Source organism: Otolemur garnettii, unplaced genomic scaffold, assembly GCF_000181295.1.
Source record: "Otolemur garnettii isolate 467f Iridium unplaced genomic scaffold, OtoGar3 scaffold00031, whole genome shotgun sequence".
Lineage (NCBI taxonomy): Eukaryota > Metazoa > Chordata > Mammalia > Primates > Galagidae > Otolemur > Otolemur garnettii.
The window spans coordinates 6806286-6834175 of NW_003852426.1; the positions used below are offsets into that span (position 1 = coordinate 6806286).

Sequence of the window (27890 nt, forward strand, 5' to 3'; positions counted from 1 at the left end):
ACAGCTCACAGCAACCTCCAACTCCTGGGCTCAAGCGAGTCTTCTGCCTCAGCCTCCCAAGTAGCTGGGGCCATAGGCGCCCACCACAACGCCCGACTATTTTTTGGTTGCAACCGTCGTCGTTTGGTGGGCCCGGGCTGGGGATTCGAACCCGCCACCTTAGGTGTATATGGCTGGCGCCTTAGCCGATTGAGCTACAGGCGCCGAGCCTCATTGTTCATTGTTAATCAAAACATCTTAGACAGTACATGACTAATTCAAATTTTTACTGTGTTTTTAATTTCTTGGTTTATAGTCGTTCAATAGACAGTAAGTGCAGTTAGGAGCAATGTGCAATTACTGAATCTAATAGAGGGACATGGTTTTTGGAAACTGTGGAGTTAAAAGATGGGTTGGGTATACCGGGATGCTCTTGACTGCCTTATGATGTGGTCATACAGATGGCATAATTCTGTATAGTTACAGTATGTCCAGGTCTTATAAATGAGGTGGAAGTTGAGTTCTGGACTCTACTGTGATCGTAGGGGACCTGTAATAGGGTCAGTCAGCAGCCTTTGTTACAGTGAAAGCCAATGGGCAAGTGATCAGTTAGCTTAGCCTTCCATTTACTAATGATCATTGTTCAACTAAATTTAACTTTTTATTTCAATATGAAAGGAGCTGAAGGCACTGAACTGGCAAAGAGAATTTCTGGATTTACATTTTAACCTGATTTCATTCTATAAAATTTGAATCTGCACCCTATGCTAGGCACAGTGCTAGTCTGTAAAGAATACAACAATAAATAAGATAAACATGGTCCCTGATTGTTGAGTTCAGACTCTAGTGGAAGAGAAGAATGATTTAAAGGATCAAACAAAATATAATATGTTAAGATTCAAGAGTCCTATGCAATCTAATCCTGTAGTCTCTCATCCAGCCTCTTCTAGCCCTCTTTTCACATTTCCTATTCAACCCAGTCCATTACTTTGGCCTCTTGTTCTTCCTTAAATGTGAACACCCACTTTCCCAATAAGACCTTTGCACTATTTTCTGTTATTGACCTGGAAAAGTTTTCCCACATACCTGTGTGACTGCCTCCTTCATTTCCTTCAGGACTCCATTCATGGCTCTTCTTATCAGAAACTTTTACCACCATAATGGAAATAGTACCCCCACTGTCACTGTTTGCTCCTTACCCTGCTTTATTCTTAGCAAATTTTACTGTCATATATTTGTTATTGTCTGTCTTCTCTTTATCTGTAAGCTCTGTTAGATCACACAGTTTTCTTATTTGCCGAATTGCTAGAACAGTATGCACTCAATTGTTTGTAAAACAGGCAAGCATAAGAATTGCCATGGATAGGGTGGGAACACAGTGCTAAAATACCACATAGAATGGCCACCTGACCCAGAGGTGGGGGATCTTCAGAAAAGGCTTTGTGAAAAGTGGATGCTGAGCTCGTGGATGAGTATGAATTGGGAAAGTGCAGTTTCAGGTAGGGCCTAAGAGTGAGCTGAGGGCAGAGGTGATGGTTGGTAGTAATAGGAGTGTATATGGCAAGGGAGGAAGCTGGAATGGGGAGGGACTTACTTTATAAGCTAATCTTATTAAGGTGTTTGCCTGAGAGAAGAGTTCAAAAAGGGTATGGACACTAAGGGTGGGATTGGAAAAAGGATGAAAGGTTTTACTTTTATGTAGGATGAACATTTTTACAACTATCCTCCCCTTTCTCCTGACCTAAACACATTCAGTAATGTGTAAGAAAAAAATTTTATTTTATCAGAGGCAGTTTTCCTCCCAGATCCTTAACATGTAAGGAGATGTTTTAGATGAACATACTAGTTAAAAATCGGAAAAGAATTTAAGACTTTTCCAGGAACTAAAATTTATGTAATGATGCTTCTTGTTATTAATATCTAATTTTAATTTTCTTTTGGTTTGAATTCTTTCCAACATTACAAACATGTCCTTTGTTTAAAAACATGGTATTATGGGCGGCGCCTGTGGCTCAAAGGAGTAGGGCACCGGCCCCATAGACTGGAGGTGGCAGGTTTAAACCCAGCCCCAGCCAAAAAAAATCCATGGTACTATGCATGTGAGTGAAACTAAGAAAACATGTGGGTGGACAGTTTTATTACATAGTACTAACTTTTTTTTTTCCTAGTAGCATCTTATAGTGTACGAAACACTTTCAGGTAAATTTTCTTTCATAAAACAACCTTGTGATATAGGTATTATTTCTAAATTTTAGATGAAGAAACTGAAATTGAGAGAGATAAACTTTGTTGTATAATATCACACATAATTGCATCTCTCCTAGGTATTTTGTTTTTTGGGTTTTTTTTTTTTTTTTTTGAGACAGAACCTCAAGCTGTCCCCCTGGGTAGAGTGCGATGCCATCACAGCTCACACAAACCTCCAACTCCTAGGCTCACGTGAGTCTCCTGCCTCTGCCTCCCAAGTAGCTGGGACCACAGATGCCCACCACAACACCTGGCTATTTTTTGGTTGCAGCCATCGTTGTTGTTTGGTGGGCCCGGGCTGGATTCAAACCCGCCACCTTAGGTGTATGTGGCTGGCGCCTTAGCCACTTGAGCCACAGGTGCTGAGCCTCTGCTAGGTATTTTGACTCTGAATCTTTCTCCTCACATTTTTCTTGATCCAAGGCTATAATGATTATTTAAAGTCTGCCCCCTCCCCTTTCTTATTAAATAAATACTATGTTAGTTTCTGTGTAAGATGCCAAAACTAAAGGCCTGTTTCCATCTTCCAGTTGCTATGGTCTTATTAAAAAGAGAAAATATGAGGCAGTGCCTGTGGCTGAAAGGAGTAGGGCATTAACTCCATATGCCGGAGGTGGTGGGTTCAAGCCCAGCCCCAGCTAAAAACTGCAAAAAAAAAAAAAAAAAAACCAGAGAGAGAGAGAAAATATAACTGTTTATCTAAAATAACTAAAGAACTGAGTCAAGTCTGTAAAGTCTAGGCATCATACAGGATGCTGAGTGAACTCAGAATATTGAAGAAGCTTAGCAAAGGAAAGCCTCTAAAGAAGGTAATAACTGTGTCCAAAGAAACATAGGGACAGATGTGTTCTAGATGGTCAAAGAATGACAAAAAATGTGTAAAGTGAATAAGAGGAGGTTTATGTGGAATGGAGAATATTAAATTAATAAATAAGGCTCGGCGCCTGTGGCTCAAGTGGCTAAGGCACCAGCCACATACACCTAAGGCATTGTGGCAGGCGCCTGTGGTCCCAGCTACTTGAGAGGCTGAGGCAGGAGACTCGCTTGAGCCCAGGAGTTGGAGGTTGCTGTGAGCTGTGATGCCACGGTACTCTACCCAGGGGGACAGCTTGAGACTCTGTCTCAAAAAAAATAAAAATAAAAAAATAAATTAATAGATAATTATTGACTCTTTTATATGTGGGTCAAGATCGTACATTAATGAATTCTGTTTTTTTGGTGTGTGTGTAGGATCATTTTCCTAATTTAGCTAGTAAATAAACATGATCTGCTTAGAGATAATACCTTCTGTCAATGAAAGAAATACTGAGCCCAGGTTTTTGGGCTTACAGAAGTATTATACTTCTTTGAAATTAGGATGTGTGCTTAAGATAGGGAATATAAGAAGAGATATGGTCTTAGAGAAAGACGAATGAGTTAACTATGTTAACATTTATATTTATAATTTCTTTTTTTTTTAATTTTTTTGAGACAGAGTCTCACTTATAGAGTGCCATGGCATCATAACTCAAAGCAACTTCAAACTCTTAGGCTCAAGCGATCCTCTTACCTCAGCTTCCCAAGTAGCTAGGACTACAGGAGCCCACCACAGTACCCAGCTTTTTTTTTTTTTTTTTTTAAGAAACGGGATTTCACTCTTGCTCAAGCTGGTCTCAAACTCTGTCAGCTCAATCTATCCATCCCAGAGTGCTGGGATTACAGGTATAAGCCACCGCACCTGGTGTAATTTATTTTCTTATCAGAGAAGTCTGCTGAAATGGGCATGAATGGGTGGTGAAACTCCTTGTACCTGTCTTCATGGACTCACATTTGAAATCTAAAAAAATTGCACGTCTTTTAAAAAATACCGTTTAGGTTTTGTCTAACAAGAAAAGATGCCACCTTTTTCTTGGATTAGCTGATTAAAAAAGGTAAAGAAGTGTTGAGGCCTAGCTTAGTCCTTTAAGCAATTTATCACTAATTCATTCCTCCTTACATCTGTGCTGGGGCCCTCTCCTGTGTGCTGTAGCACTCAAGTATCCCCTTGTATAGCTCTAATCATGCTCTGTTATGATTATATATTCACATGTGATTTCTTCTCATCTATATGCTACATTTGTCTTTTCCACAGCATCCGCAGTGCCCAACAATAAATATTTGTTGATGGAGTGATAGAATGATTTTGTACTATCACTGTTTATAACTGGTTGATAATTTGGTTGTCTGATAGTGTTTTCAGTGTGCTCTCTTTTGACTAGCTTTTTGTTTCCATCCTGTAATATAGACCATTTGGTAAAATGTAGAGTCTATAGTTTGATTGATTCAGTTCATATAAAGGGCACCTTTTAGTATTCTTTGTTTCAAGTGAGAGTAGTTTATTGTGAAATAAGCTTGATAAGCTCCTGCTTGGCTGTTAAATGCTTTGTCCTGCCCTTATATTAGAACAATTGGGTCTGCTTACCAGATAAGATCTTTGCATGCATTTTTTTTTTTTTTTTGAGACAGTCTTACTTTCTCGAGTGTTATGGTGTCACAGCTCACAGCAACCTCAAACTCTTGGGCTTTAAGCAATTCTCTTGCCTTAGCCTCCCAAGTAGCTGGGAATACAGGCACCCGCTGTAACGCCCAGCTATTTTTTAGAAACGAGGTCTTGTTCTTCCTTAGGCTGGTCTTGAACTCAGCTCAAGCAATCCACCTTTCTCAGCCTCCCAGAGTACTGGAATTACAGACATGAGCCACTGTGCCTGGCCTGAGTTTTACTTTTAAAGAAGCACTCTGAGCCCCTGTCACGCTTCCTCGTAGCACCAGAGGCTGCAGCACAAGACTTGTATAACTGGGGTCACCTGCCCCCCCTGTGGGCGGCCCTTTTAACCCTAACCTAGAGCGACAGGCGAGTGGGGCGTGGCTGAAAATAAAGGTAAAGAAGCAGTCTGTGTAGAGAATAGACTGTAGTAAGTCCCAAGGATCATTGGATAAGTTGCAGATGCTTGTGGTTACAAATTTTCAATCCCGGTGATGGTTTTGAATACCTTATTTATTTATTTATTATTATTTTTACTTTTAGAGACAGAGTCTTATTTGTTGCCCTCGGTAGAGAACTGTAGCATCACAGCTCACAGCAACCTCCAATTCCTGGGCTTAGGCGATTCTCTTGCCTCAGCCTCCCCAGTAGCTGGGACTACAGGTGCCTGCCACAACACCCAGCTATTTTTTGTTGCAGTTTGGCTGGAGCCAGGTTCCAACCCGCCACCCTCGGTATTTGGGGCTGGTGACCTACCCGTTGAGCCACAGGCACTGCCCTTAAATATTCCATTTAAATATGGGAGAAATACCTTTTGCCTTTTGTAATTGTTTTGAACAGGACTGATAGTAGTAGAGATGATAATCTATAGATACAGAAGAAATTTTTTTCTTTCTGATTGTTTTATGCTTTAAGAAGCAGGAGATGGGGGGGGGGTGTCTTGACAATTGAATGTTATCCAAAGTACTTAATAGGCTTGGCGCCTCTGGCTCAAGTGGCTAAGGCGCCAGCCACATACACCTAAGGTGGTGGGTTCGAATCCAGCCCAGGCCCACCAAACAGCAGTGACAGCTGCAACCAAAAAAATAGCCGGGCGTTGTGGCGGGTGCCTGTGGTCCCAGCTACTTGGGAGGTAGAGGCAAGAGAGAATCGCTTAAGCCCAGGAGTGTGAGGTTGCTGTGAGCTGTGATGTCATGGCACGCTACCCAGGGGGACAGCTTGAGGCTCTGTCTCAAAAAAAAAAGGTACTTAATAAATGAGCTCTAAAATGGGGGCTCTGTCTAGAGTACTGAAAATCATGTGTTACAGAGTTCTGCCTTCTTATCAGTACAATACATTTTACTTACAGGGGTTACTTTGAGAAATATGATTTATGCTCTTTATATTTTAGTTCAGTTTAAAGGAGACCACCTTCACAAGAAAAGTGAAAAGACTTATATCACACCAAGAAATCATCTTTTCAGTCTTTACCCTAATAAAGGCCAATTTACTTAATTCCTTTTAAAGGTGGGAGAACTAGGATAGCTTTCCAAATGTACTCAAGTCAAAACCGGCCCCAACCAGCTAAAACAGCAGTGGCACCTGCAACAAAAATAGCTGGGTATTGTGGTGGGCACCTGTAGTCTCAGCTACTTGGAAGGCTGAGGCAAGAGAATCACTTAAGCTCAAGAGTTGGAGGTTGCTGTGAGCTACGATGCTACAGCACTCTACTGAGGGTGACAAAGTGAGACTTTGTCTCAAAAAAGGGGAAAAAAAGCATACTCTTTCCCTTAGGCTGTGCCATCAGTTGTCTTCTGGCTGTGAAAGATTTAAGTGACCGGTAACCAATAAAATACAATAGTTATACTTGAAATTGCTATTGGTAGTAATAGTACCTAACACCTTGCTGAAAAGCTCAGACATATTACTTAGAACTTTCAGGTTTTACTTCAGAATAAATTATGTTTACCTCTTCTCCTTAAAATTAGTTAGAAAAGTTAAAAGAATAACTCTTTTATTATCTGATGTCATAAAATGTAATTATTTACAAAACAATCTTAAGAGACTGAAATTGGATTCTCTCTCTTCCTTGGCTTATGTACCAATTTGGGTTTAAAAATACAGTGGCTATGATTAGGATATTGTGCTTTTAGCAGCAAAATTTTTTTCTTAATTAAAGATTAACTTTGATACTAAAATGCTTCCCTGGTTATTATGATGTTTATAAACCTTTTTTTTTTTTAAGTCAGTCTTTTGATGTAAATTCCTTGTCAACTGAAAGAATGTTTGGAGTCAGTATTGCTGTGTTAAAGATCATAGTTTCTGAGGTTGAACAGTTTTAGATTCAACTTTTGACTACTTCTGACTTGAACCAGATTACTTATCCTTGATCTGTTTCCTCATCAATGAAATGGTATGCTAATGGACAGACAGACTTATAAAGAGTTGTTGGGAAAGTACATGAGGCATGAACACGTTAAATTGCTTACTGCAGTGCAAGGCACGGAGAGAGAGCTACCTGCCTTTGGTTGTATTGAGGTTGGAACGTCTTTTAGATACAAACTACCTTTACAAAAACATTTCAGAAAGTCCAATTTACTATTTAAATTACATTTAGAGTCTACTCCTTTCTGCAAGGCAACATAAACATGCATCTTTTAAAATAGGAAATACTAAAGGCTTACCTAAAGGTTATGACAAGGCTAAGTCCTGTTGATCTTTATGAAATTGAGAACTGATCATAGCAGCCCTACATGGAGATTATGACAGAGGAAGAAAATTTAATTCCTCTCGGAGGAAAGAAAGTAATAAATATCGTGTGTTGGCTCTGTGTGTGTGTGTAAAGACAGGTCACACATATTTATCCATATCCATTGATTGTATTTTAAAAACAGATGTAAACGTACCAGCCTACTTTCCCTCAAAATTTATAAAAAATAGAAATGAAATAAAATCAGCATTCTTTGCACTTCAACTGATATATACACTATTACTCAACCTCAAGAGTGAGAATGAACTATCGTAGGAAAACTATAACCCAATTTTAGTCCAAGAATACGGGGAAAGGTGAAAGGGAGGGGAGGGGATGGGGGAGGATGGGTGGAGGGAGAGTGATTGGTGGGATCACGCCTATGATTTATCCTACAAGGGTACATGTGAATCTTACTAAATGTGGAATATAAATGTCTTAACAAAACAAATAAGAAAATAACATGAAGGCTATGTTAACCAATTGGATGAAAGTATTCCAAATTGTATATAGTAACAACCCGCTGTACCCCATGATAGTATTAATGTACACAGCTATGACTTAATAAAAAAAATTTTTTTTAAAGTGAGAATGATTTTTTTTTATTTTCTTTTCAGAGACAGAGTCTTACTTTGTCGCCCTCTGTAGTGTCATGAAGTCACAGCTTACAGCAACCTCCAACTCCTGGACGTGGGCAATTCTCTTGCCTCAGCCTCCCGAGTAGCTGGGATTATAGGCGTGTGCCACAGTGCCTGGCTATTTTTTTTTTTTCTCGCAGTTTGGCCAGGGCCGGGTTCAAACCTGCCACCCTTGGTATATGGGGCCGGTGCCCTACTCACTGAGCCATAGGTGCTGCCTGAGAATGATTCTTAGTAGATAAAACCTACCCTAAATTTAAACAACCTTAACCTCTTTAACGCTGTTCTAGATCTCTTTCACCTTCTCTCCACCATGAGAGGGACCCACTTCCAATTCTCTTTGGAAGTGCTCCAAACCTTCTTTCTGTTCTTCCTAAATAAAATCTCTCTTTGTTACCCTCGAAAAAAAAAACTGATCTAGTTTTTATGTTTCTGTATCTGTGTACAGTACTGAGTGGTTTAAGGCACTATACTATATCTAGAACATCTGTGTTGAACCTGTTGGACTTGAATGTAATAGTTCTCTAATCTTAGCACATAAAGATGGGATTAATAGCCAGCACCACACCCTTTGAGAAGTTCTCAGATGTCTCATCTTGCTTAGAGATAGAATATTCCTTTCTCCTTTAAGGTAAATGTAGGAATACTGCCAGTGAACAATATCCTTTTGCCAGTTATTCTTGAAAAAGAGGAATAATTATAGTTTGAAAATCTAAAGATACTCCTATTTTGGAACCTATAAAGTGGAAGGTTTATAATGAAGTGAAAATGCAATGGTGGATTTAAAAACGTGAGATACTTTATGATGTATTGTGGCCATGTACTAAGTTATACTGTATATTTCTCATGCAAGAATAACAGTTTTTAAAAAATAGCCTTCAATAGCTATGTTGATTAGTAGGATGTAAGCACTCCAATTTGTATAAATAATCAACACATTGAATCCCGTAATGGCATAAATGTATTTATGATCTGCGTACAAATGACTTAATAAAAAAAATAGCCTTCAATAAAAGCTGAAAGAAAACATTTTTGAGAAAACTAAATGGCTGGGTAAAGTGGCTTATGCATGTAATCCTAGTACTCTCAGAGGCCAAGACAGGAGGATCACTTGAGGAGTTTGAGACTAACCTGAGTAGGAGCAAGACCCTGTTTCTACCAAAAATAGAAATAATTAACCAGGTGTTGTGACAGGCACCGATGATCCCAGCTACTCACGAAGCTGGGACAGGAGGATCACTTGAAGTCTGAGGTTGCTTGAAGGATCACAGGAGTTTGAGGTTGCTGTGAGCTAGGTCTAGCCTGGGCAAGAGTGAGACTCTCTCTCAAAAAAAAAAAAAAAAAAAAAAGGGCAGTGCCTGCGGCTCAGTGAGTAAGGTGCTGGCGCCATATACCGAGGGTGGCATCAAACCCAGCCTCTGCCAAACTGCAACCAAAAAATAGCCAGGTGTTGTCGTGGGCGCCTATAGTCCCAGCTACTCAGGAGGCTGAGGCAAGAGAATCGCTTAAGCCCAGGAGTTTGAGGTTGCTGTGAGCTATGTGACACCATGGCACTCTACCAAGGGCAACAAAATGAGACTCTGTCTCTACAAAAAAAAAAAAAAAAAAAAAAATAGGCGGCCCTTGTGGCTCAGTGAGTAGGGCACTGGCCCCATATATTGAGGGTGGTGGGTTTGAACTCAGCCTCAGCCAAACTGCAACAAAAAATAGCCAGGCATTGTGGCGAGCACCTGTAGTCCCAGCTACTCAGGAGGCTGAGGCAAGAGAATCACCTAAGCCCAAGACCTGGAGGTTGCTGTGAGCTGTGACGCCACAGCACTCTACCGAGGGCAATAAAGTAAGACTCTGTCTCTAAAAAAAACCCAAAACAAACAAAAAAATAAAACAGAAAAGAAAGAACTAATATCTCCATCTTTACTTTTTTCTGTTTCTTTTTTTTTCTTGAGAGAATTAGGAAAAGATATCAAGTAGAAATTAGTGTAGAAATTTTTAGAACAGATGGCAGGTAGTAAAGTTATAATAGTGATATTGAAAATGCAGTGCTCCCTACCCCACAAATGAATAGTTGAGCTTTTATCTATCATTGTGGTAATTACTAGGTGGCCTTTTCTTTAAAAACTTTAAATATCTTATCAAGATAAGAGTTTTTTAAGGGGTTCTGGACAATTATGTAATTTTTCATTTCTAGGTATCTGGTGACCCATCTCATGGGGGCAGATCTGAACAACATTGTGAAATGTCAGAAGCTTACAGATGACCATGTTCAGTTCCTTATCTACCAAATTCTGCGAGGTCTAAAGGTACAGACAGCGTTGGTTATGTTTTCAGAAATGAATTCTCCCTTTCCCTCCCTCGTTAAAGATATTTCCCAAACCCTGAATAATTTTAAAACAAGCCCAGTCATCATATCATACTACCCATAGATACTTTAGTATGCATATCTAAGAGATAAAGACTCTTCATTATTACATCTAAAAACTAATAATTTCTTCATACAGTCTGAAACCTGGTTAGTGTAATGTTGAGATTTTAAAAAAATCTTCAAGGAAGACTTGTAATTAAACCATCTTTGATATTTAGCAATTTGGGGTCCTTATTGAGCTCTAGAGTGCCAACAAGAAAATAGATTGAAATCTCAAATGAGAGGACTATGGCTATGGAAATATAGATATGGTAAATATATAGAATATTGACAGTTACTTGTTCTGATTTCTAATCCCACTGTAACACTAATAGTTCTTATGATTCTTGAAAATGTGAAACAAATACATAATATGACAATGGGAAGTTGGAGACAACTTTTATTTAACAGATTTTTTTTTCTCTTTCGTAGTATATACATTCAGCTGATATAATTCACAGGGTATGTATCATGACTTTGATTAAATTATTTTGCAGCAGTGGGGGAGTGGAAGAATGGCAAATGGCATTTAGCCAAGATCCTAATCTAGACTTACGTTAGCCATTACAATATTGATTGATTGCCACTTTATTCTGTATTTAGACTAATTAAAGAAAGAAGATATATAGTTCCTATTTAATGCTAATTTCGACTAGATGCTGCCTATAGAATGCAGATTATCTGTTGTGAGTTGGGTGAAGTCTTACTTTTATGTCTGGAACCTCTTTACTACCTGTAGGGAGAGAATTTGTCGTGTATCGTAAAGTTGATCCTGTCTTTTCTGTACTTGCTTCCTAGGACCTAAAACCTAGTAATCTAGCTGTGAATGAAGACTGTGAGCTGAAGGTAAAATGAAGAGACAAGTAGTGATTCTTTGCTTCCCCTCAAGATTGTATGTTTGACTAACCAGGCAAACTTTTATAGGGAATAGGTTTATGAGCCATAACTTTTTGTCCAAAAATTCATGTTATCCTAGGAATGTCAGACTTTGAAATTTAAATCATTTCTGAGTAAGCTGAGAGTGATATCAATTTCTTATTTTCATTTAAAAATAGAATTAGGCTCGGCGCCTGTGGCTCAAGCGGCTAAGGCGCCAGCCACATACACCTAAGGTGGCGGGTTCGAATCCCCAGCCTGGGCCCGCCAAACAACAATGATGGCTGCAACCAAAAAATGGCCAGGCGTTGTGGCAGGCGCCTGTAGTCCCAGCTACTTGGGAGGCTGAGGCAGGAGACTCGCTTGAGCCCAGGAGTTGGAGGTTGCTGTGAGCATGATGCCATGGCACTCTACCCAGGGGGATAGCTTGAGGCTCTGTCTCAAAAAAAAAAATAAAAACAAAAAAAAAATAAAAATAGAATTAAATTAGAAAATTAATATATTAATCACAATAAAAAATTATAGTCTGGCTTGGCACCCTTAGCTCAGTGGTTAGGGTGCCGGCCACATGTACCGGGGCTGGTGGGTTTGAACCCGGCCTGGATCTGCTAAAGAACAGTGACAACAACAATAATAACCAAATAGCATAGATTCTTAAGAGCAAAAGTGGGAGAAACCCATTCACTCAAAATAATTTAAATGAATTAATTGTCTATAAAGAGCAAGTAGCTCTGAAACTTCTTTGTTTCATTTAATTCTTTTTACTCAACTTTTAAAAACCATAATTTACACACATTAAAATGCCCCATTTTAAGTGTACATTGTGGCAGATTTGTACATGTTTGTAACTACCACATTTATCTAGTTAGTACCCACCCCTTAACCCCTAATTCTGGTTATAGGCAGCTATCAGTCTTCTGACACTATAGATTAGATTTGTCTTTCCTGGAGTTTCACATAAATGGAATTGTACAATGCATACTTTTTTGTGTCTGGCATTTGCTTAGTATAATGTTTTTCATTTGTGTTGTATGTCAATAGTTTCTTCCTTTTTATTGCTTTGTAGTAGTATTTCTTTTTATGAACATACCAGAATTTGTTTACCTATCCACCTATTGATGGACATTTGCTTCAGTTTAGGTTTGAGGCTATGTAAAGCTACTGTGAATATTCATGTACAATGCAAACCTTTGTGTGGACATAAGTTTTCATTGCTCTTGATTACCTACCTAAGGGGTGCTTTTTTGTTTATATTCTAAGCATGGACCAGGAATCTTTTCTGGAAATGCTGTATTCTTGTTTTTTATAAGGCAATGGTTTTGTTTGTTTCTTTTTTTTTTTTTTTCCTGCCTGCTTTCTAAGTCTCAGCAGTTTGTTCCAGTGCCTGATTTCTCTTCTCTCCCTTAGATCCTGGACTTTGGACTGGCTCGGCATACAGATGATGAAATGACAGGCTATGTGGCCACTAGGTGGTACAGAGCCCCTGAGATCATGCTGAACTGGATGCATTACAACCAGACAGGTATTGCTTGCATTGGCTATTTAGGGCCTTATCAACACCATGCTGAGTGTGTTTGGGATTCTTAAAGTAGACATGATAGGAGTGCTCCCTCTCCAAAATATCTTTTCCTCCCTTAGTGATCCTTTTAGAGCCTACAGATAGAAAATATTTCCCTTGCTTAGATGGGAAAGTGGAGCTGTTTTTTTTTCTTTATTTTTTTTTTTAAATTTATTTATTTATTTATTTTTTAGAGACAGAGTCTCACTTTATCCTCCTTGGTAGAGTGCTGTGGCGTTACAGCTCACAGCAACCTCCAACTCCTGGGCTTAGGCGATTCTCTTGCTTCAGCCTCCCGAGTAGCTGGGACTATAGGTGCCCACCACAACGCCCAGCTATTTTTTGTTGCAGTTTGGCTGGGGTCAGGTTGAACCTGCCACCCTTGATATATGGGGCCAGCGCCCTACCCACTGAGCCACAGGCGCCGCCCTGGGAAGTAGAGTTTTTATACACAGCTTTCAAACTTTGTGATTTAGCAATTAGATTTTCAACATATTCCCTGAGTACTTCTATCTGTAGACAATGAGTTTATAATCACAACTCTTCAATACTACTTGGGATAATCCATTATTATACCAATAAGAAACTTTTGCCCTTTATGAACAGCTTATTTTTCTTAATTTAAGTGTGTTTTTACTTATCCTGTCTATAATAGCCTTTTAGAGGGGGTAAAAGGCTTTTATTTATTTCTATAAAAATGAGTATGATTATTGAGTCTCAGGTGACTTTTACATACTAATTTGAAAATTTCACCGCTTGTTATGGTTCCATTTGTGGCCAAGTAAAATCATAGTGACATTTCATGTACTTTTATTTCTCTTTAATTTTGCCAGTTGATATTTGGTCAGTGGGATGCATAATGGCCGAGCTGTTGACTGGAAGAACATTGTTTCCTGGTACAGACCGTATCCTTTAAAAAGTTTTGGATTCTTGTTTCTTGTTTGTATTCCAGTATCCATGAATGTGTACTACCTTTACTTAGGGAAGGCTCTCAGCTATGTAGTCCAGATATTCATTGAAGGTCTTCCTTCTTGCTGAGTAGCTTGTCTTGCCAGGAAAGAGGCTTCAATTTACTTTTATGAGTTGGAAAAATTCCCCATAAGCTAAAACACTTTAAATCTTTCATCTGTGATCCTTTTGCAGCAGGTCCCTTAATTAATCTTCTCACAGCCATTCTGAGACCCATGCGTACTCATCATGAGAAGCTTCAGATCCCAATGACAGGTTTAGTCTACTTGTATAAATACTTAATGAGCACAAGATACCCATTTATAAATCAAGGGCATCTTGCCGTTATGTTTGTTTTATGTATTTAAAAAGTAAGCATATATACCTGCTGACTCTTGTCTGTTTGTTGTTTAATAACAAATAGTAAAAGCAAGACGTGGTAAGGTCACCCTGTCACGTACTTTTTTTTCTAGCGCAACCTTATCCTTGATTGCAGTCAAACCTTAATTTACTCCCAGACTTACTGTCTAGATTATGGTTTATTGTAGCCCCTTTATTTTTGTCCCTTTCCTTTCTGCCATGTGTTTGTTTCATAGTTAAATAATAATGTCATCAAAATGTGGTTTGTTAGAACTCTCATCACTTCCACTTGGGGAACATGTTTAATGAGAAGGATTGCTAAATTATGTGTCTAGAATTAGTTTGGGGATTTTTTATAGAGTTCAGCTGACTGGCTTTTGAATCGTTTTGGTTGGGCTTTTAGATATGCCACAGTTACCTCTGTTCTGTCATACTTGGAGATCTAAAAACTGTTTTAGCCCTTTACCTAAACAAACTTGTTGAATTTAGAAACCGGAATGTCAGTTCACTTGCTTACCATTTGGGGTATACTCCTATAGTGACCGTGATGTTTGTGTTCTCTATCCATGTATTCTGTCTTCTTCTAGAGAGAATGTACTTTCCTTGTGAACTGAAAAACCTCTCTCAGGTAAAGCTGTTTATTTCTCTCTGAATAGTACTGGATTGATATAGAATTCATTCTCCCTATACTTAGCTCATTTTATTACGCCCTACACCTGGATTCTAAGTTAGTTTAATAATTAGTGTTTCTTCCTTATCCTTGGTTTCATTCACCTTATACAATAGAATCTCTGTAAGTTGACCACCTAAGGGACTGTAACCAACTGGTCAACATATGGTAGTGGTCAGCATAAGCAACTAGGCCTGCTGTACTCATATGTACATATGTTTCATGTCTGGTCTATGAAAATGAGGTCAATTTAAGGAGATGGTCAACAGTTTCTTAGAAATTTGGTATATGTATTATAGTCCAACTTCAGAAAATTAGGGAAACGTCATGATTCTTCCTTTTTTCAGGTACATATCCCAGAGCCCCATCTTTGATTTTTTTTTTTTTTTTTTGCAGAGTCTTATTATGTCACCCTCAGTAAAGTACTATGACATCACAGCTCACAGCAACCTTAAACTCTTGGGCTTAAGTGATTCTCTTGCCTCAGCCTCCCAAGTAGCTGGACAACAGGCACCTGCCACAATGCCTAGCGACTTTTTTGTTGCAGTTGTTTAGCTGGCCTGGGCTGGGTTCGAACCTACCACCCTCGGTGTATGTGGCTGGCGCTGTTGGTAGGTTTTATTCAGTCTCAGTAGGCATCAAGCCCCATCTTTGATTTTTCCTTTGGAATAAATGCTATCCTGATGCTATTCTCTGTTCCTCCTTCCCTTCCTCTTGTGGTATCTGTATCTCCACCTGTCATTTAGTCAGTCACAGACATTCACATCTCCACAGATGCACAAAGTGGCAGAGAAAGACAACATAGCATATTGGTTAAGAGCACATTCTCTGGCATCAGACTTCTTGGATTTAGATGTTAGTTCTTTTACTTCCAGGTGTGTAACTTTGAGCAAGTTTTCTTTCTTTTTCCCTCCCCTCCACCCCCCTTGCTTCCCTTTCTCCCTTTCTTGCCCCTTTCCCTCCTCCTTTTCCTTTTTCCTTTTTTCCTTTCCTTTCCTTTTTCCTTTCCCCTTTCCCCTTTCTCCTCCCCCAGTCAGACAGGACCTCACTCTATTGCCCAGGCTGGAGTGCAGTGGTCTCATCATAGCTCAGTGTAACTTTGAACTCTTGGCCTTAAGTGATACTCTTACCCCAACCTCCTGAGTAGCTAGAACTACAGCTATGCACTACCATACCTAGCTAATTGTTTCTTTTTTTGTAAATATAGGGTCTCACTCTTGCACAGGCTGGTCTTGGACTCCTAGCCTTAAGTGGTCCTCCCGTCTCACCTTCCCAGAGTGCTAGGATTATAGCTGTGAGCTGTATAAAACTTGCATGTAGCTAAGCAAGTTTTCTAACAGCTATGTCTCAGTTTCTTAACAATGACATGCTAATAATAGTATGTACCTCACAAGATTGTTGTGAGAATTTAGTGAAATAATATTTGAAAATTACTGAGGCTGAATAAAGCCTACCAGTAAATGTCAGCTTCATTTTTAATAATGGCCTTTGGGAAACAATTTCCCACTTCACCCATCCCCTTTATTGTCTACCTATGAATCATTAATGGTTATTATTATTATTATTATTTTATTATTATTATTTTAAATTCTGCGACAGGTAATAAAGCATAGATCTCCTTGGAAGGCTAGAATAGAAAGTTTTCGAAGCAATGTGGGCCTTGTGTCCTTATGGTACTATGTCACAGACACCTTGATGGCATTACCCTTTCAGAATGCTAACTTTCAAGCTGTAGGAAATCTTCCTTTTATGCCTACCTCTTTTTCTTCTATGAACTTTAGATCAACAACCCAGCATTTCAGACTTTTAATAGGGGATTTCTTTCTTTCTCTTTCTTTCTTTTTTTTTTTTTGAGATGGAGCCTCAAGCTGTCCCCCTGGGTAGAGTGCCATGGCATCGCGCTCACAGCAACCTCCAACTCCTGGGCTCAAGCGAGTCTCCTGCCTCAGCCTCCCAAGTAGCTGGGACTACAGGCGCCCGCCACAGCGCCTGGCCATTTTTTTGGTTGCAGCCATCATTGTTGTTTGGTGGGCCTGGGCTGGGGATTCAAACTCGCCACCTTAGGTGTATGTGGCTGGCGCCTTAGCCGCTTGAGCCACAGGTGCCGAGCCAGGGGGGATTCATTTCTTAATACACAAGAATTCATCTCAAAATTTTGATTTTAATAATGCATTGTTTTCTGTTAGAGTTTTTTAAGAAAAGATTTTCTCCGAATGACTCAAGCCCCAGAGTTTGAGGTTGCTGTGAGCTATGATGCCACGGTACTCTACCCAGGGTGACAGAATGAGACTCTGTCTCAAAATAAAAATAAAAGAGGCTTGGTGCCCATAGCACAGTGGTTACAGCACTGACCACATACATTGAGGCTGGTGGGTTTAAACAACAGTGACAACTGCAGCAAAAAAATATAGCCAGGCATTGTGGCAGGCACCTGTAGTCCCAGCTACTTGGGAGGCTGAGGCAAGAGAATCACTTAAGCCCAAGAGTTAGAGTTTGCTTTGAGCTATGCCACCACAGTATTCCACTGAGGGTGACATAATGAGACTGTATCAAAAATAAAAAGATACTCTCCTAGCTTCTAAAAATCAAATGCAAAAGATTTATATTTGTGAAATATTTAACCTGCCCCTTGTCATTTGCTGTCTGTAAGAGATAGCTTTGATTGCCTGGCACTAAGGAAAGAGGGAAGTGTTTTTCATTATTTTTTTTTTTTCTTGCCTAAACTATACAGTCACTATGTTCATAGCAGTCTGTAAATTCATTGTGTGGCAGAATTTTTGAGGGAAGCTTTAAAAAACTAGATACCTAAGCACCACTCCAAAGACTCAAATTCATTGGGGTGGGGCCGAGGACAGGTTTTGGTATATTTTTAAGTCTCCATGTGATTCTGGTGTGCAGCCAGTGTTAAATACAATTAGAGTTTAACCAAGCTGAATTTTAGTTTTAACCTTGACTTACCATGAAAGTTATTTAATAGTTAATAGTCTTTTCTTATTTTTTAAATAGTAACAATGAGACCAGAAAGTTAAAAATTAGAAAGCATAGCATCTAGTCAAATACCCTCTTTTATAGATGAAGAAATCAAGACCCAGAGAAGATAGATCCAAAACTGTCACTTAGGCCATAACCAATATTCTATTCTCTACATGTTTGGTCTCATACCCTCTTCCTTTGGGCCAAAAGGCATGCACTACTGTTCATTTGTACCTGAAGGAGTATTCTTTTTTTTTTTTGAGACAGAGCCTCAAGCTGTCCTGGGTAGAGTGCTATGGCATTGGCACTCACAGCAGCTTCCAACTCCTGGGCTCAAGCGAGTCTCCTGCCTCAGCCTCCCAAGTAGCTGGGACCACAGGCGCCTGCCACAACACCTGGCTGTTTTTTGGTTGCAGCCGTCATTGTTGTTTGGCGGGCCTGGGCTGGATTTGAACCCGCCACCTTAGGTGTATCTGGCTGGTGCATTAGCCACTTGAGCCACAGGTGCCGAGCCTGAAAGAGTATTCTTTATCTGAATTAATCATTTTGGATTTGGAATTGGTGGTTATAGCTTCTAAGTAATGACTTATCTACTAGAACATTTTGCAGATTTTTAAATCTGTGTTGTCCAGTATGATGGTTGCTAGCCACCAGCCACATATGTATATCAAGCACTTAAAATGTGGCTAGCATAATTTAGAAACTGAATGAAACTGAATTGAAAAGCATTTTTTTTTGGTAGTGGCATGGTGAGTGCTGTAGCATCACAGCTCACAGCAACCTCCAACTCCTGGGCCTAGGTGATTCTCTTGCCTCAGCCTCCTGAGTAGCTGGGACTACAGGCGCCCGCCAGAACACCCTGCTATTTTTTTGTTGCAGTTTGGCCGGGGCTGAGTTTGAACCTGCCATCCTCGGTATATGGGGCTGGCGCCCTACTCACTGAGCCACAGGCACTGCCCTGAAAAACATTTTTGTGGTAAAATGTATATAACATAAAATTTACCATCTTCATTTAATATGCATTCTAATGGCATTAATTACATTCACAGTGTTATATAATCATCACCACTATTTTCGGAATTTTTCATCAGCACAGACAGAAACTCTGTCTATTAAATAGTAATTTCCCATTCTTCTCTTCTCCAATAACCTGTTCTTTCTGTCTTTGTGAATTTGCCTGTTCTAGATATTTCATATAAATAGAATCATGCTGTATTTGTCCCTTGTTTTCAAGGTTCATCCGTTGTAGCATGTATTTAGAACTTTGTTCTTTTTTAGGTTGAATATTATTCCATTGTACGTTTATACCACACTTTTTTTTTTTTTTTTAGTTTTTTTTTTTTTTTTTTTTGGCTGGGGCTGGGCTTGAACCCACCACCTCCGGCATATGGGGCCGGTGCCACCCCTTTATACCACATTTTGTTTATCTATTTATCTGTTGTGGGGCAATTGAGTTGTTTCCCCCTTTTGGCTATTGTGGATAATGTTGCAGTGAACATTGGCATACAAGTATCTATTTGAATTCCTGTTTTTGATACTTTTGGTTATGTGCCTAGGAGGGGATTGTTGGAGCATGTGATGATTCTCTGTTTAGCTTTTTCTTTTCTTTTTTGTTTGAGACAGAGTCTCACTTTGTCACCCTTGGTCGAGTGTCATAGCTCACAGCAACCTCAAACTCTTAGGCTCAAGTATTCTCTTGCCTCAGCCTCCCAAGTAGCTGGGACTATAGGGGCCCACTACAACGCCTCGCTACTTTTTGAGATGAAGTCTCACTCTTGCTCAGGCTGGTCTCGAACTCCTGAGCCCAGCAATCCACCTGCCTCAGCCTCCCAGAATGCTCGGATTACGGGCATGAGCCACTGTGCCCTGCTTCGCTTAGCTTCTTCAAGAGATGCCAAACTATTTTCCATGGTGTCTGCACCATTTTACATGCCTACCAGTGATGTATGAGGGTTCCTGTGTCTCTACATCTTTGTCAACACTTGTTATTTTCTTTTCTTTTTATTATTATAGCTATCCTAGTAGGCATGAAGTAGTATTTCATAGTGGTTTTGATTTGGTTTCTTTCATGACTAATGATGTTGAGCATCTTAATAGGGTTGTCTGTCATTTTGTTTTTGAGTGGTAGGCATTCTTTATGTATCCTAGATAGCAGACCTCATAAAGTATATGATTGGCAAGTATTTTAATGTGTTCTGTGGGTTTTCTTTATAATATACTTTGATACACAAACATGTTTAATTTTGATGAAGTTTCAATTTATCTGTTTTTTTTCTTTTGTTTCTCATGCTTTTGGTGTCATAACTAAGAATATGTTGCTGAAGGTCATGAAGATTTACCCTATGTTTCTAAACTCCTGAGAGTTTAAGACTATTTAACTCTTAAACTTAGATTTTTGATACATTTAGAATTGACATTTATATATGAGGTAAAGTAAGGTTCCAACTTCATGCTTTTTGCACGTGGAAATTAGTCTGTTCCAGCACCATTAGTTGAAGAGACTGTTCTTTCCTCCATTAAATGAACTTGACACCCTAGTATTTCTCCTTTGTATTTTTGTTTATTCGTTTGGTGTTTTTTGGGTTTTGTTTTTTTTTTTGAGACAGAGCCTCAAGCTGTCCCCCTGGATAGAGTGCTGTGGCATCAAAGCTCACAGCAACCTCCAACTCCTGGGCTCACGCGAGTCTCCTGCCTCAGCCTCCCAAGTAGCTAGGACCACAGGCGCCTACCACAATGCTCAGCTGTTTTTTGGTTGCAGCCATCGTTGTTTGGCGGGCTGGGCTGGATTCGAACCCGCCACCTTAGGTGTATGTGGCTGGCTCCTTGGCCACTTAAGCCACAGGAGCCGAGCCTGGTTTTTTTTTGAGACAGAGTCTCATTCTGTTGACCAGGCAAGAGTGTTGACACCATGGTGTCAGCCTAGCTCATGGCAACGTCAAATTTCTGGATTCAAGCGATCCTCCTGCCTCAGCCTCCTCAGTAGCTGAGACTACAGGAACTTGCCACAACCCTGGTTCATTTTTCCATTTTTAGTAAAGATGAGGTCTAGCTCTTGCTCAGGCTGCCCTCAAACTCCTGAACTCAAAGGATCCTCCTGTTTTGGCCTTCCAGAGTGCTAGCTCCTTTGTTAATTGTTTCATCTACCTTCTATCTGTTTCTTAGAAATCTGGTATATATAATTAGCAATAGATGTATGGGTTTAATTCTAGACTCTCAGTTCTATTCTGTTGGCTTATAAATCTGTCCTTCTGGCATTATCACACTGTTTTGATTACTGTAGCTTTATAGTAAGTTGAGAAGTATGAGTCTTTCAGTTTTGCTCTTCTCTTTTGAGATTGTTTTGGCTATTCCCTTGTAATTCCACATGAATTTGATGATTGGCCTTTCCACTTATGCAAAAAAGGTGGTTGGATTTTTGGTAGGGCTTGTGTACCGTGTTTTAGATCACTTTGAATAATATTGATATCTTATTAATACCAAGTCATACTTTCCATAAACACAAGATACGAGATCTCTTTCCACTTGATTAGGTCTTTAATTTCTTTCAGCAATGTTTTATGGTTTTCAGTTGTCGAGTCCTTCACTTTCTTGGTTAAATTTATTCCTGAGTATTTTATTCTTGTAGCCTCCGTTGTAAATTAAATTGTTTTCTTATATCCTTTTGGTGTGTTCATTGTTGATAAATACACAGTTAATTTTTGTTTGTTGTTGGCTCGGCGCCTATAGCTCAACCGGCTAAGGCGCCAGCCACGTACACCTAAGGTGGTGGGTTCGAATCCCCAGCCCGGACCCGCCAAACAACAATGACGGCTGCAACCAAAAAATAGCCGGGCGTTGTGGCGGGCGCCTGTGGTCCCAGCTACTTGGGAGGCAGAGGCAGGAGACTCGCTTGAGCCCAGGAGTTGGAGGTTGCTGTGAGCTGTAATGCCACGGCACTCTGCCCAGGGGGACAGCTTGAGGCTCTGTCTCAAAAAAAAAAAAAAAAAATTTTTTTTTGTTGATCTTGTAACCTGCAAATTTCTTCAATTTATTTATTAGCTCTAGAACAGTGGTTCTCAACCTTCCTAATGCTGCAACCCTTTAATACAGTTCCTGTGGGTCTTGACCCACAGGTTGAGAACTGTTTGCTCTAGAAGCTTTCTTATAGATTCTTGGGGATTTCCTATATATAGGATCATATCATCTGCAAATGCAGTTTTATTTCTTCCTTTCCAATTTATTTATTTATTTTGTAGAGACAAAATCTCACTCAAAGCATCACATAGCTCACAGCAATCTCTGACTCCTGGGCTTAGGCAATTCTCTTGCCTCAGCCTCCCGAGTAGCTGAGACTACAGGTGCCTGCCACAATGCCTGGCAATTTTTTTTTTTTTTTTTTTTCAGTTTTTGGCCAGGGCCAGGTTTGAACCCACCACCTCTGGTATATGGGGCCAGCGCCCTACTCCTTTGAGCTGCAGGCGCCGCCCAGCGGCAACTTTTCTTTTTTGTTGCAATTTGGCTAGGGCTGGGTTTGAACCCACCACCCTGGGTATATGGGGCCAGCACCCAACCCACTGAGCCACAGGCGCCACCATTCTTTCCAATTTAGATGTTTTTATTTCTTTCTCTTGCCTAATGGTTCCATCTAGAACTTCCAGCGCATTGCTGAATAGCAGCTGTGAAAGTGGACGTTCTTGTCTCTTCCTGACTTTGAAGGAAAGCTTTCAGTCCCATTCCATTGGGTATGATGTTAGCTTTTGGCTTTTCATACATGCTCTTTATTATATTGAAGAGGTTCCCTTCTATTCAGTTTTCTAATATTTTTATCTGAATTTAAAATTTCATTAAAATTTTATTTAGATTACTACTTTTTCTTTTTTTCTCTATTGCCCAGGCTGGAGTGCATGACTTCATCATAGCTCACTACAGTCCCCAACTTCAGGGTGCAAATGATCCTTCCACCTCAGCCTCTTGAGTAGCTGGGACTGCGCAGACAGGCATGAGCTACCACATCATGCCCTTAGATTACATTTAAATTTAATTACATGTGGCTAGTGGTATTGGATTAGATTGTATGTTTTTAGATCTCTGCTAGTTGTCTTCCTGTTTTACCTTTTTCTCAGGTTTGGTGACTTGTTTCCTTCTTAATTCTTTTGGCATTGGTTGTTAATAATCCCTGGTGTCCTTTAAAGAGTTAAGATATGCTGATTTAATAGTATTACTATTTTTTTTTCCTGCGGCTTTTGGACGGGACTGGGTTTGAACTTGCCACCTCTGGCATATGGGGCCAGCGCCCTACTCCTTTGAGCCACAGGCGCCTCCCAGTATTACTATTCTTCTTAAAGAATGAAGCCCTCTCTTATAAATCTAGTTGACTAGGTATATCAAGTGAACACAGCTGACATATGTTAGAAGGGGAAAAGGACACAGACTGTCTCTTCAGGTATAGTGCTAACTTATTTAAAATACTATAGATTTTGAAATGAGCAAGCCAGTTAGAAAATGTTAGTGCTGTTGCTTAACTGCCTGAAGTTTAAAGAAGAGAGAAAGTGAGTTTCATAGCCCTGTTATATGTCCGTTACTATTTTGTCTATCAGTCTTGGCTTGCTATTGTTGTCTTTTCCTATGTAATGAAGATATTTCCTTCATATGTAAAACCTTCCACCTTTCTTTTTTTTTTTTTTTTTTTTTGAGACAGAGTCTCACTTTTTCACTCTGGGTAGAGTGCCACGGCATCATAGCTCACAGCAACCTCAAACTCTTGGGCTTAAGCGATTCTCTTGCCTCAGCCTCCCAAGTAGCTGGTACTACAGGCACCCACCACAATACCCAGCTATTTTTTTGGTTGTAGTTGTCGTTGTTTGGCAGGCCCAGGCTGGATTCAAACCTGCCAGCTCTGATGTATGTGGCTGGCACCCTAGCTGCTGAGCTACAGGCACCGAGCCCCACCTTTCATTTTAATAGAAGTGGTATTGTGGTATTCTTAAGACATTAGCTAGCTGTTGATGGGGCTGCTGTGTTACAATTCACTTGCCACCAGCTGCTACCCTGCTCCATAGAAATTTTATTAGCGTATCAAATTTGCTCCTTAGTTCTACTTTTATTTATTTATTCTTTTGATCTTTTTCAAACCTGTTATGACATATGTTCACACATACTGCAAGACAAAAAATAATATTAATGATTACCTATGTACATACCACCCAGATTGTGACATAAAACTGCCAGTAGAGCTAAATCTTCTGGGAGACTTTTTCTTGTCACATCTACCCTTCACTTTTAGTCATTGGTACAAATATTCTTTCCCATTTTTAAAAAGCAGTTTCACTCTAGACTCTAGCAGTAGGTACCCTAAATAAATGCTGAAGAAGAAAAATACTTGACTTAGATTATTTGCCCTTTTCTTCTATAACTTGACTCTCATGTTATAGTTAAGTCATTTGCTTAGAAAAAGTAGAATTCTGAAATTTATCCACAAACTGAGGGAACCTTAAGAAATTTTATTTGTGCAACAGTAAAAATGACTATGTTGACAATCTGGAAAAGAAGAAAGTAGGCCAAGTCCCATTCTCATTCATCCTGTCACAGAAGGGTTTTCTACTCTCCCAAAGATCAGTGTTCTGCTTTGCCTGTGTGTGGATTTATTTCATTGAAAACTGCTCTTCATAACCAGGTAGGTCCTGCAACTGGTCCTTTTATTCATGTTCAACTCGTTAGACCATGCAGGTTTTCTAGGAGTTGGCTCAAGCACTTATAAGCAACTAGAATATCCCTCTTTTGCTTTCCCTTTAATTATCCCATTACCCTTGGGGTTTTGTTTTTGTTTTTTTTTTCTCCTTACCTATTCATTCTGACTACATTTTGCTTCTGGTAAAGATAACTTGCTCTAAAGAGTAATTTTAGTCTTCAGCTGTCCTTTGTTTTAGAACATTGCTGAAAATTTATGATTTAAATTTTGATATTATGATCACTCAGTTAAAACACATTTTAAACTAATATTAAAAATGTCTTCTACCTGAGGAGATAAAAAGGTTATTTTGAACTAAATATGAAGGATCACTCGCTATAGAAATTACTGATTGTCATGATGTAGTAATTTTTTCTTTACTCTGCTTATCTAGCTACTTGAAGCTCCTTCTGGTATTAACTCCAGGACAAGTAGTTGTGGTCTTAAAGGGGCTAGTACTATTGAAGGATTGCTTCAGTATTTCAGTGGGTTTGCCAGCTTTTGGAGAACCTGTGGTGATTTGCATACTTTGATTTCCTTCAAATAATAGACACTATAATAGAGGTATAAATAAGTTATTGAAAAAAGAGTAGGAAATTAATTTATACTCAAGATATCCAGGAAGACTTCATGGCAGAGTTCTTGTTTGAGCAGGACTTTGAAGGGCAAATAGGAAGAGAATAGGCTTATTAGGAGGAGAGAAGGAAGGTATTCCTGTTCATGGCTTGCATAAATAAGAACTTGGAAGTGCCTGGAATATTTGGTGTGAGCTGAAGCATAGTGCATTAGTAATAATAATTTGAAGCAGAGTCAGAAAATAAACTTGATGCCAAATTTGGCAGGCTATGGATATGAAACTGGGGATTAGGGCTTGATTCTTTAGGCCTGAGATTTTTGATATGGGCACAAGGGGAGAAAGACATGGAATCTTCAGCTCGTTGATGTAGTAAGCCATTATGACTAGTGAGAGCTTTGTGTTCTTTAGATAGGTATGATGACTCCGCAGATCAGAGTTGTCTTTGAGTATAAAATTTAACTCTCATTTTAAGTAGTTAGAAAAAAACTCTCTTGAATGAGACTACCAATCTCAGCTTTATTTTAGAGATTAGTTTTGATGTGTGTATTGTAAAACCACCTATTTGAGAATCAAAGTAGTCTAGTTTTCCCTATATATGATATGCTTTATTTTGTGGTAACTACACAGTTAAATATGATCCTGAAGAGAGTGGGTGTGAGGGAACTAAATTTATTTAAGACAGAGTCTCACTTGCCTTGGTGTCACAGCAACCTCAAACTCTTGGGCTCAAGCAATTTGAGTAGTGGGGACTATAGGTACCCCCCACAAGGCCCAGCTATTTTTAGAGATGAGGGGGTCTCACTCTTGCTTAGGCTGGTCTTGAACCTGTAAGCTCAGGCAGTCCACTCACCTCAGCCTCCCAGAGTGCTAGGATTATAGGCGTGAGCCACTGAGCCCCACGGGAACTAAATTTTTATTTATTTGTTTAAGACAGAGTCTCACTTTGTTACCCCTTATAGAGTGCCTTAGAGCTCACAGCAACCTCTAACTCAGACTCAAAACAATTCTCTTACCTCAGCCTCCCAAGTAGCTGGGACTACAGGTGCCTGCCACAACACTCAGCTATTTTTAGAGACGGGCTCTCGCCCTCCTTGCTTGGATGGTCTCAAATTTGTGAGCTCAGATAATCCGCCCACTTTAGCTCCCAAAGTGCTGGGATTACAGGTGTGAGAAGCTGGGCCTGGCCCAGAACTAAATTTTTTAAAATTTGAGTCATTTTAAGTGATCAAAGAAGACTTTTATGATTGCTATTATAATTAATCTGGTTATTTTAGAGAAAAATAGTGTCCATCCTACTCCCACTTTTGCTCTGTCCCCATACACGTTTTATTTTTTTTTTCTTGTCAATACCTTAAACTAAGAAACCAGTATCAAAATTTTAACTTTTAGAACACTTATTTTTGCCATTTGTAGATGACAAAATTCCCTATTATTATTTAGAAATAACTTAAGTGAGTGGACTTGGTAATCTAATTTATCTTTGTTTTGTGTAGAATACAAGTTGTTTGAGTCTAGGATGGGATTCAGCACAGCTTTTCTTAAAAGGCTAGGTAATAAATATTTTAGGCCTTAGGAATTATGGTTTCTATTGTAACTCTGCTTGTTGTACTGTAAAAGCAATGATAGTACATAAATGAATGGGCATGGCAGTGCTGTAATACAACCATTTATAAAATAGGTAGTGCCTGGGATTTGCTGACTCCTGTTTAGAATATTCTTTCTTTTAAGCCAATTTCATATCTGAAGAAAAGGGACTAGATGCCAGTCATATTACTGCGTAAGTAATTCCTGTAATTAGGCAACTATGGCTTGCAGAGGGCATTATTTTTAAGTTATACTGTATTGCCTTTATATATCTAATTAAACACAAAAATATTTTCATTCTATTCTAATATTCCTTTCCTCAAATATTTCTTTCTTTCTTTCTTTCTTTCTTTCTTTCTTTCTTTTTTTTTTGAGACAGAGCCTCAAGCTGTCCCCCTGGGTAGAGTGCCGTGGCATCACGGCTCACAGCAACCTCCAACTCCTGGGCTCAAGCAAGTCTCCTGCCACAGCCTCCCAAGTAGCTGGGACCACAGGCACCCACCACAACGCCCGGCTATTTTTTGGTTGCAGCCGTCATTGTTGTTTTGGTGGTGCCCGGGCTGGATTCAAACCTGCCACCTTAGGTGTATGTGGCTGGTGCCTTAGCCACTTGAGCCACAGGCACTGAGCCTCCTCAAATATTTCAAGAGCCATATGCCAGATATTAGGCTGAGCACTGGGGATAAGTGGTGAACAGGCAGAATGGCCCCTGCCCTCCTGGAGATTTAGATCAGGAGAGGTGATAGGCAGTAAGCAAACAAATTCTAGATTGTGATAAGCACTGTGATGTTATCAAGCTTGATCCTGAGAGAGAGAATAGGGAGTGGGGTGTTAATTAGGTAAGGTGAAGTTGAAGTTGAGACTTGAGGGATTACAGTAAAAAACCTGACAGGGGTCAGAAGATAGTCATCCATCCTTTCCCCCTACCACCAAGTGTCAGTATAATGGATAAACTATTCGAATTCACATAGAAAATATTATAAACTGAAACTGTTTTAGACCATTTTCTCTCTCTCTCTCTCTCTTTTTTTTGCAGTTTTTGAGTTTTGGGCCAGGGCTGGATTTGAACCCACCACCTCTGGCATATGGAGCTGGCACCCTACTCCTTTGAGCCACAGGTGCTGCCCTTTTTTTTTTTTTTTTTT

The 27890-nt window shown here is 39.6% G+C and overlaps 1 protein-coding gene across 2 annotated transcripts in view; it reads left to right on the top strand.

Moving 5' to 3' along the window:
- MAPK14 (mitogen-activated protein kinase 14) overlaps positions 1-27890 on the top strand; it is a 97416-nt gene that overhangs the window by 50945 nt on the left and 18581 nt on the right. For both annotated transcript variants that reach the window (XM_003789140.2, XM_003789141.3), the window contains exons 4-8: positions 10281-10392; positions 10926-10955; positions 11292-11339; positions 12777-12891; positions 13761-13832. In XM_003789140.2, the coding sequence (XP_003789188.1) occupies positions 10281-10392; positions 10926-10955; positions 11292-11339; positions 12777-12891; positions 13761-13832 (377 nt within the window). The remainder of the gene's footprint in view (positions 1-10280; positions 10393-10925; positions 10956-11291; positions 11340-12776; positions 12892-13760; positions 13833-27890) is intronic.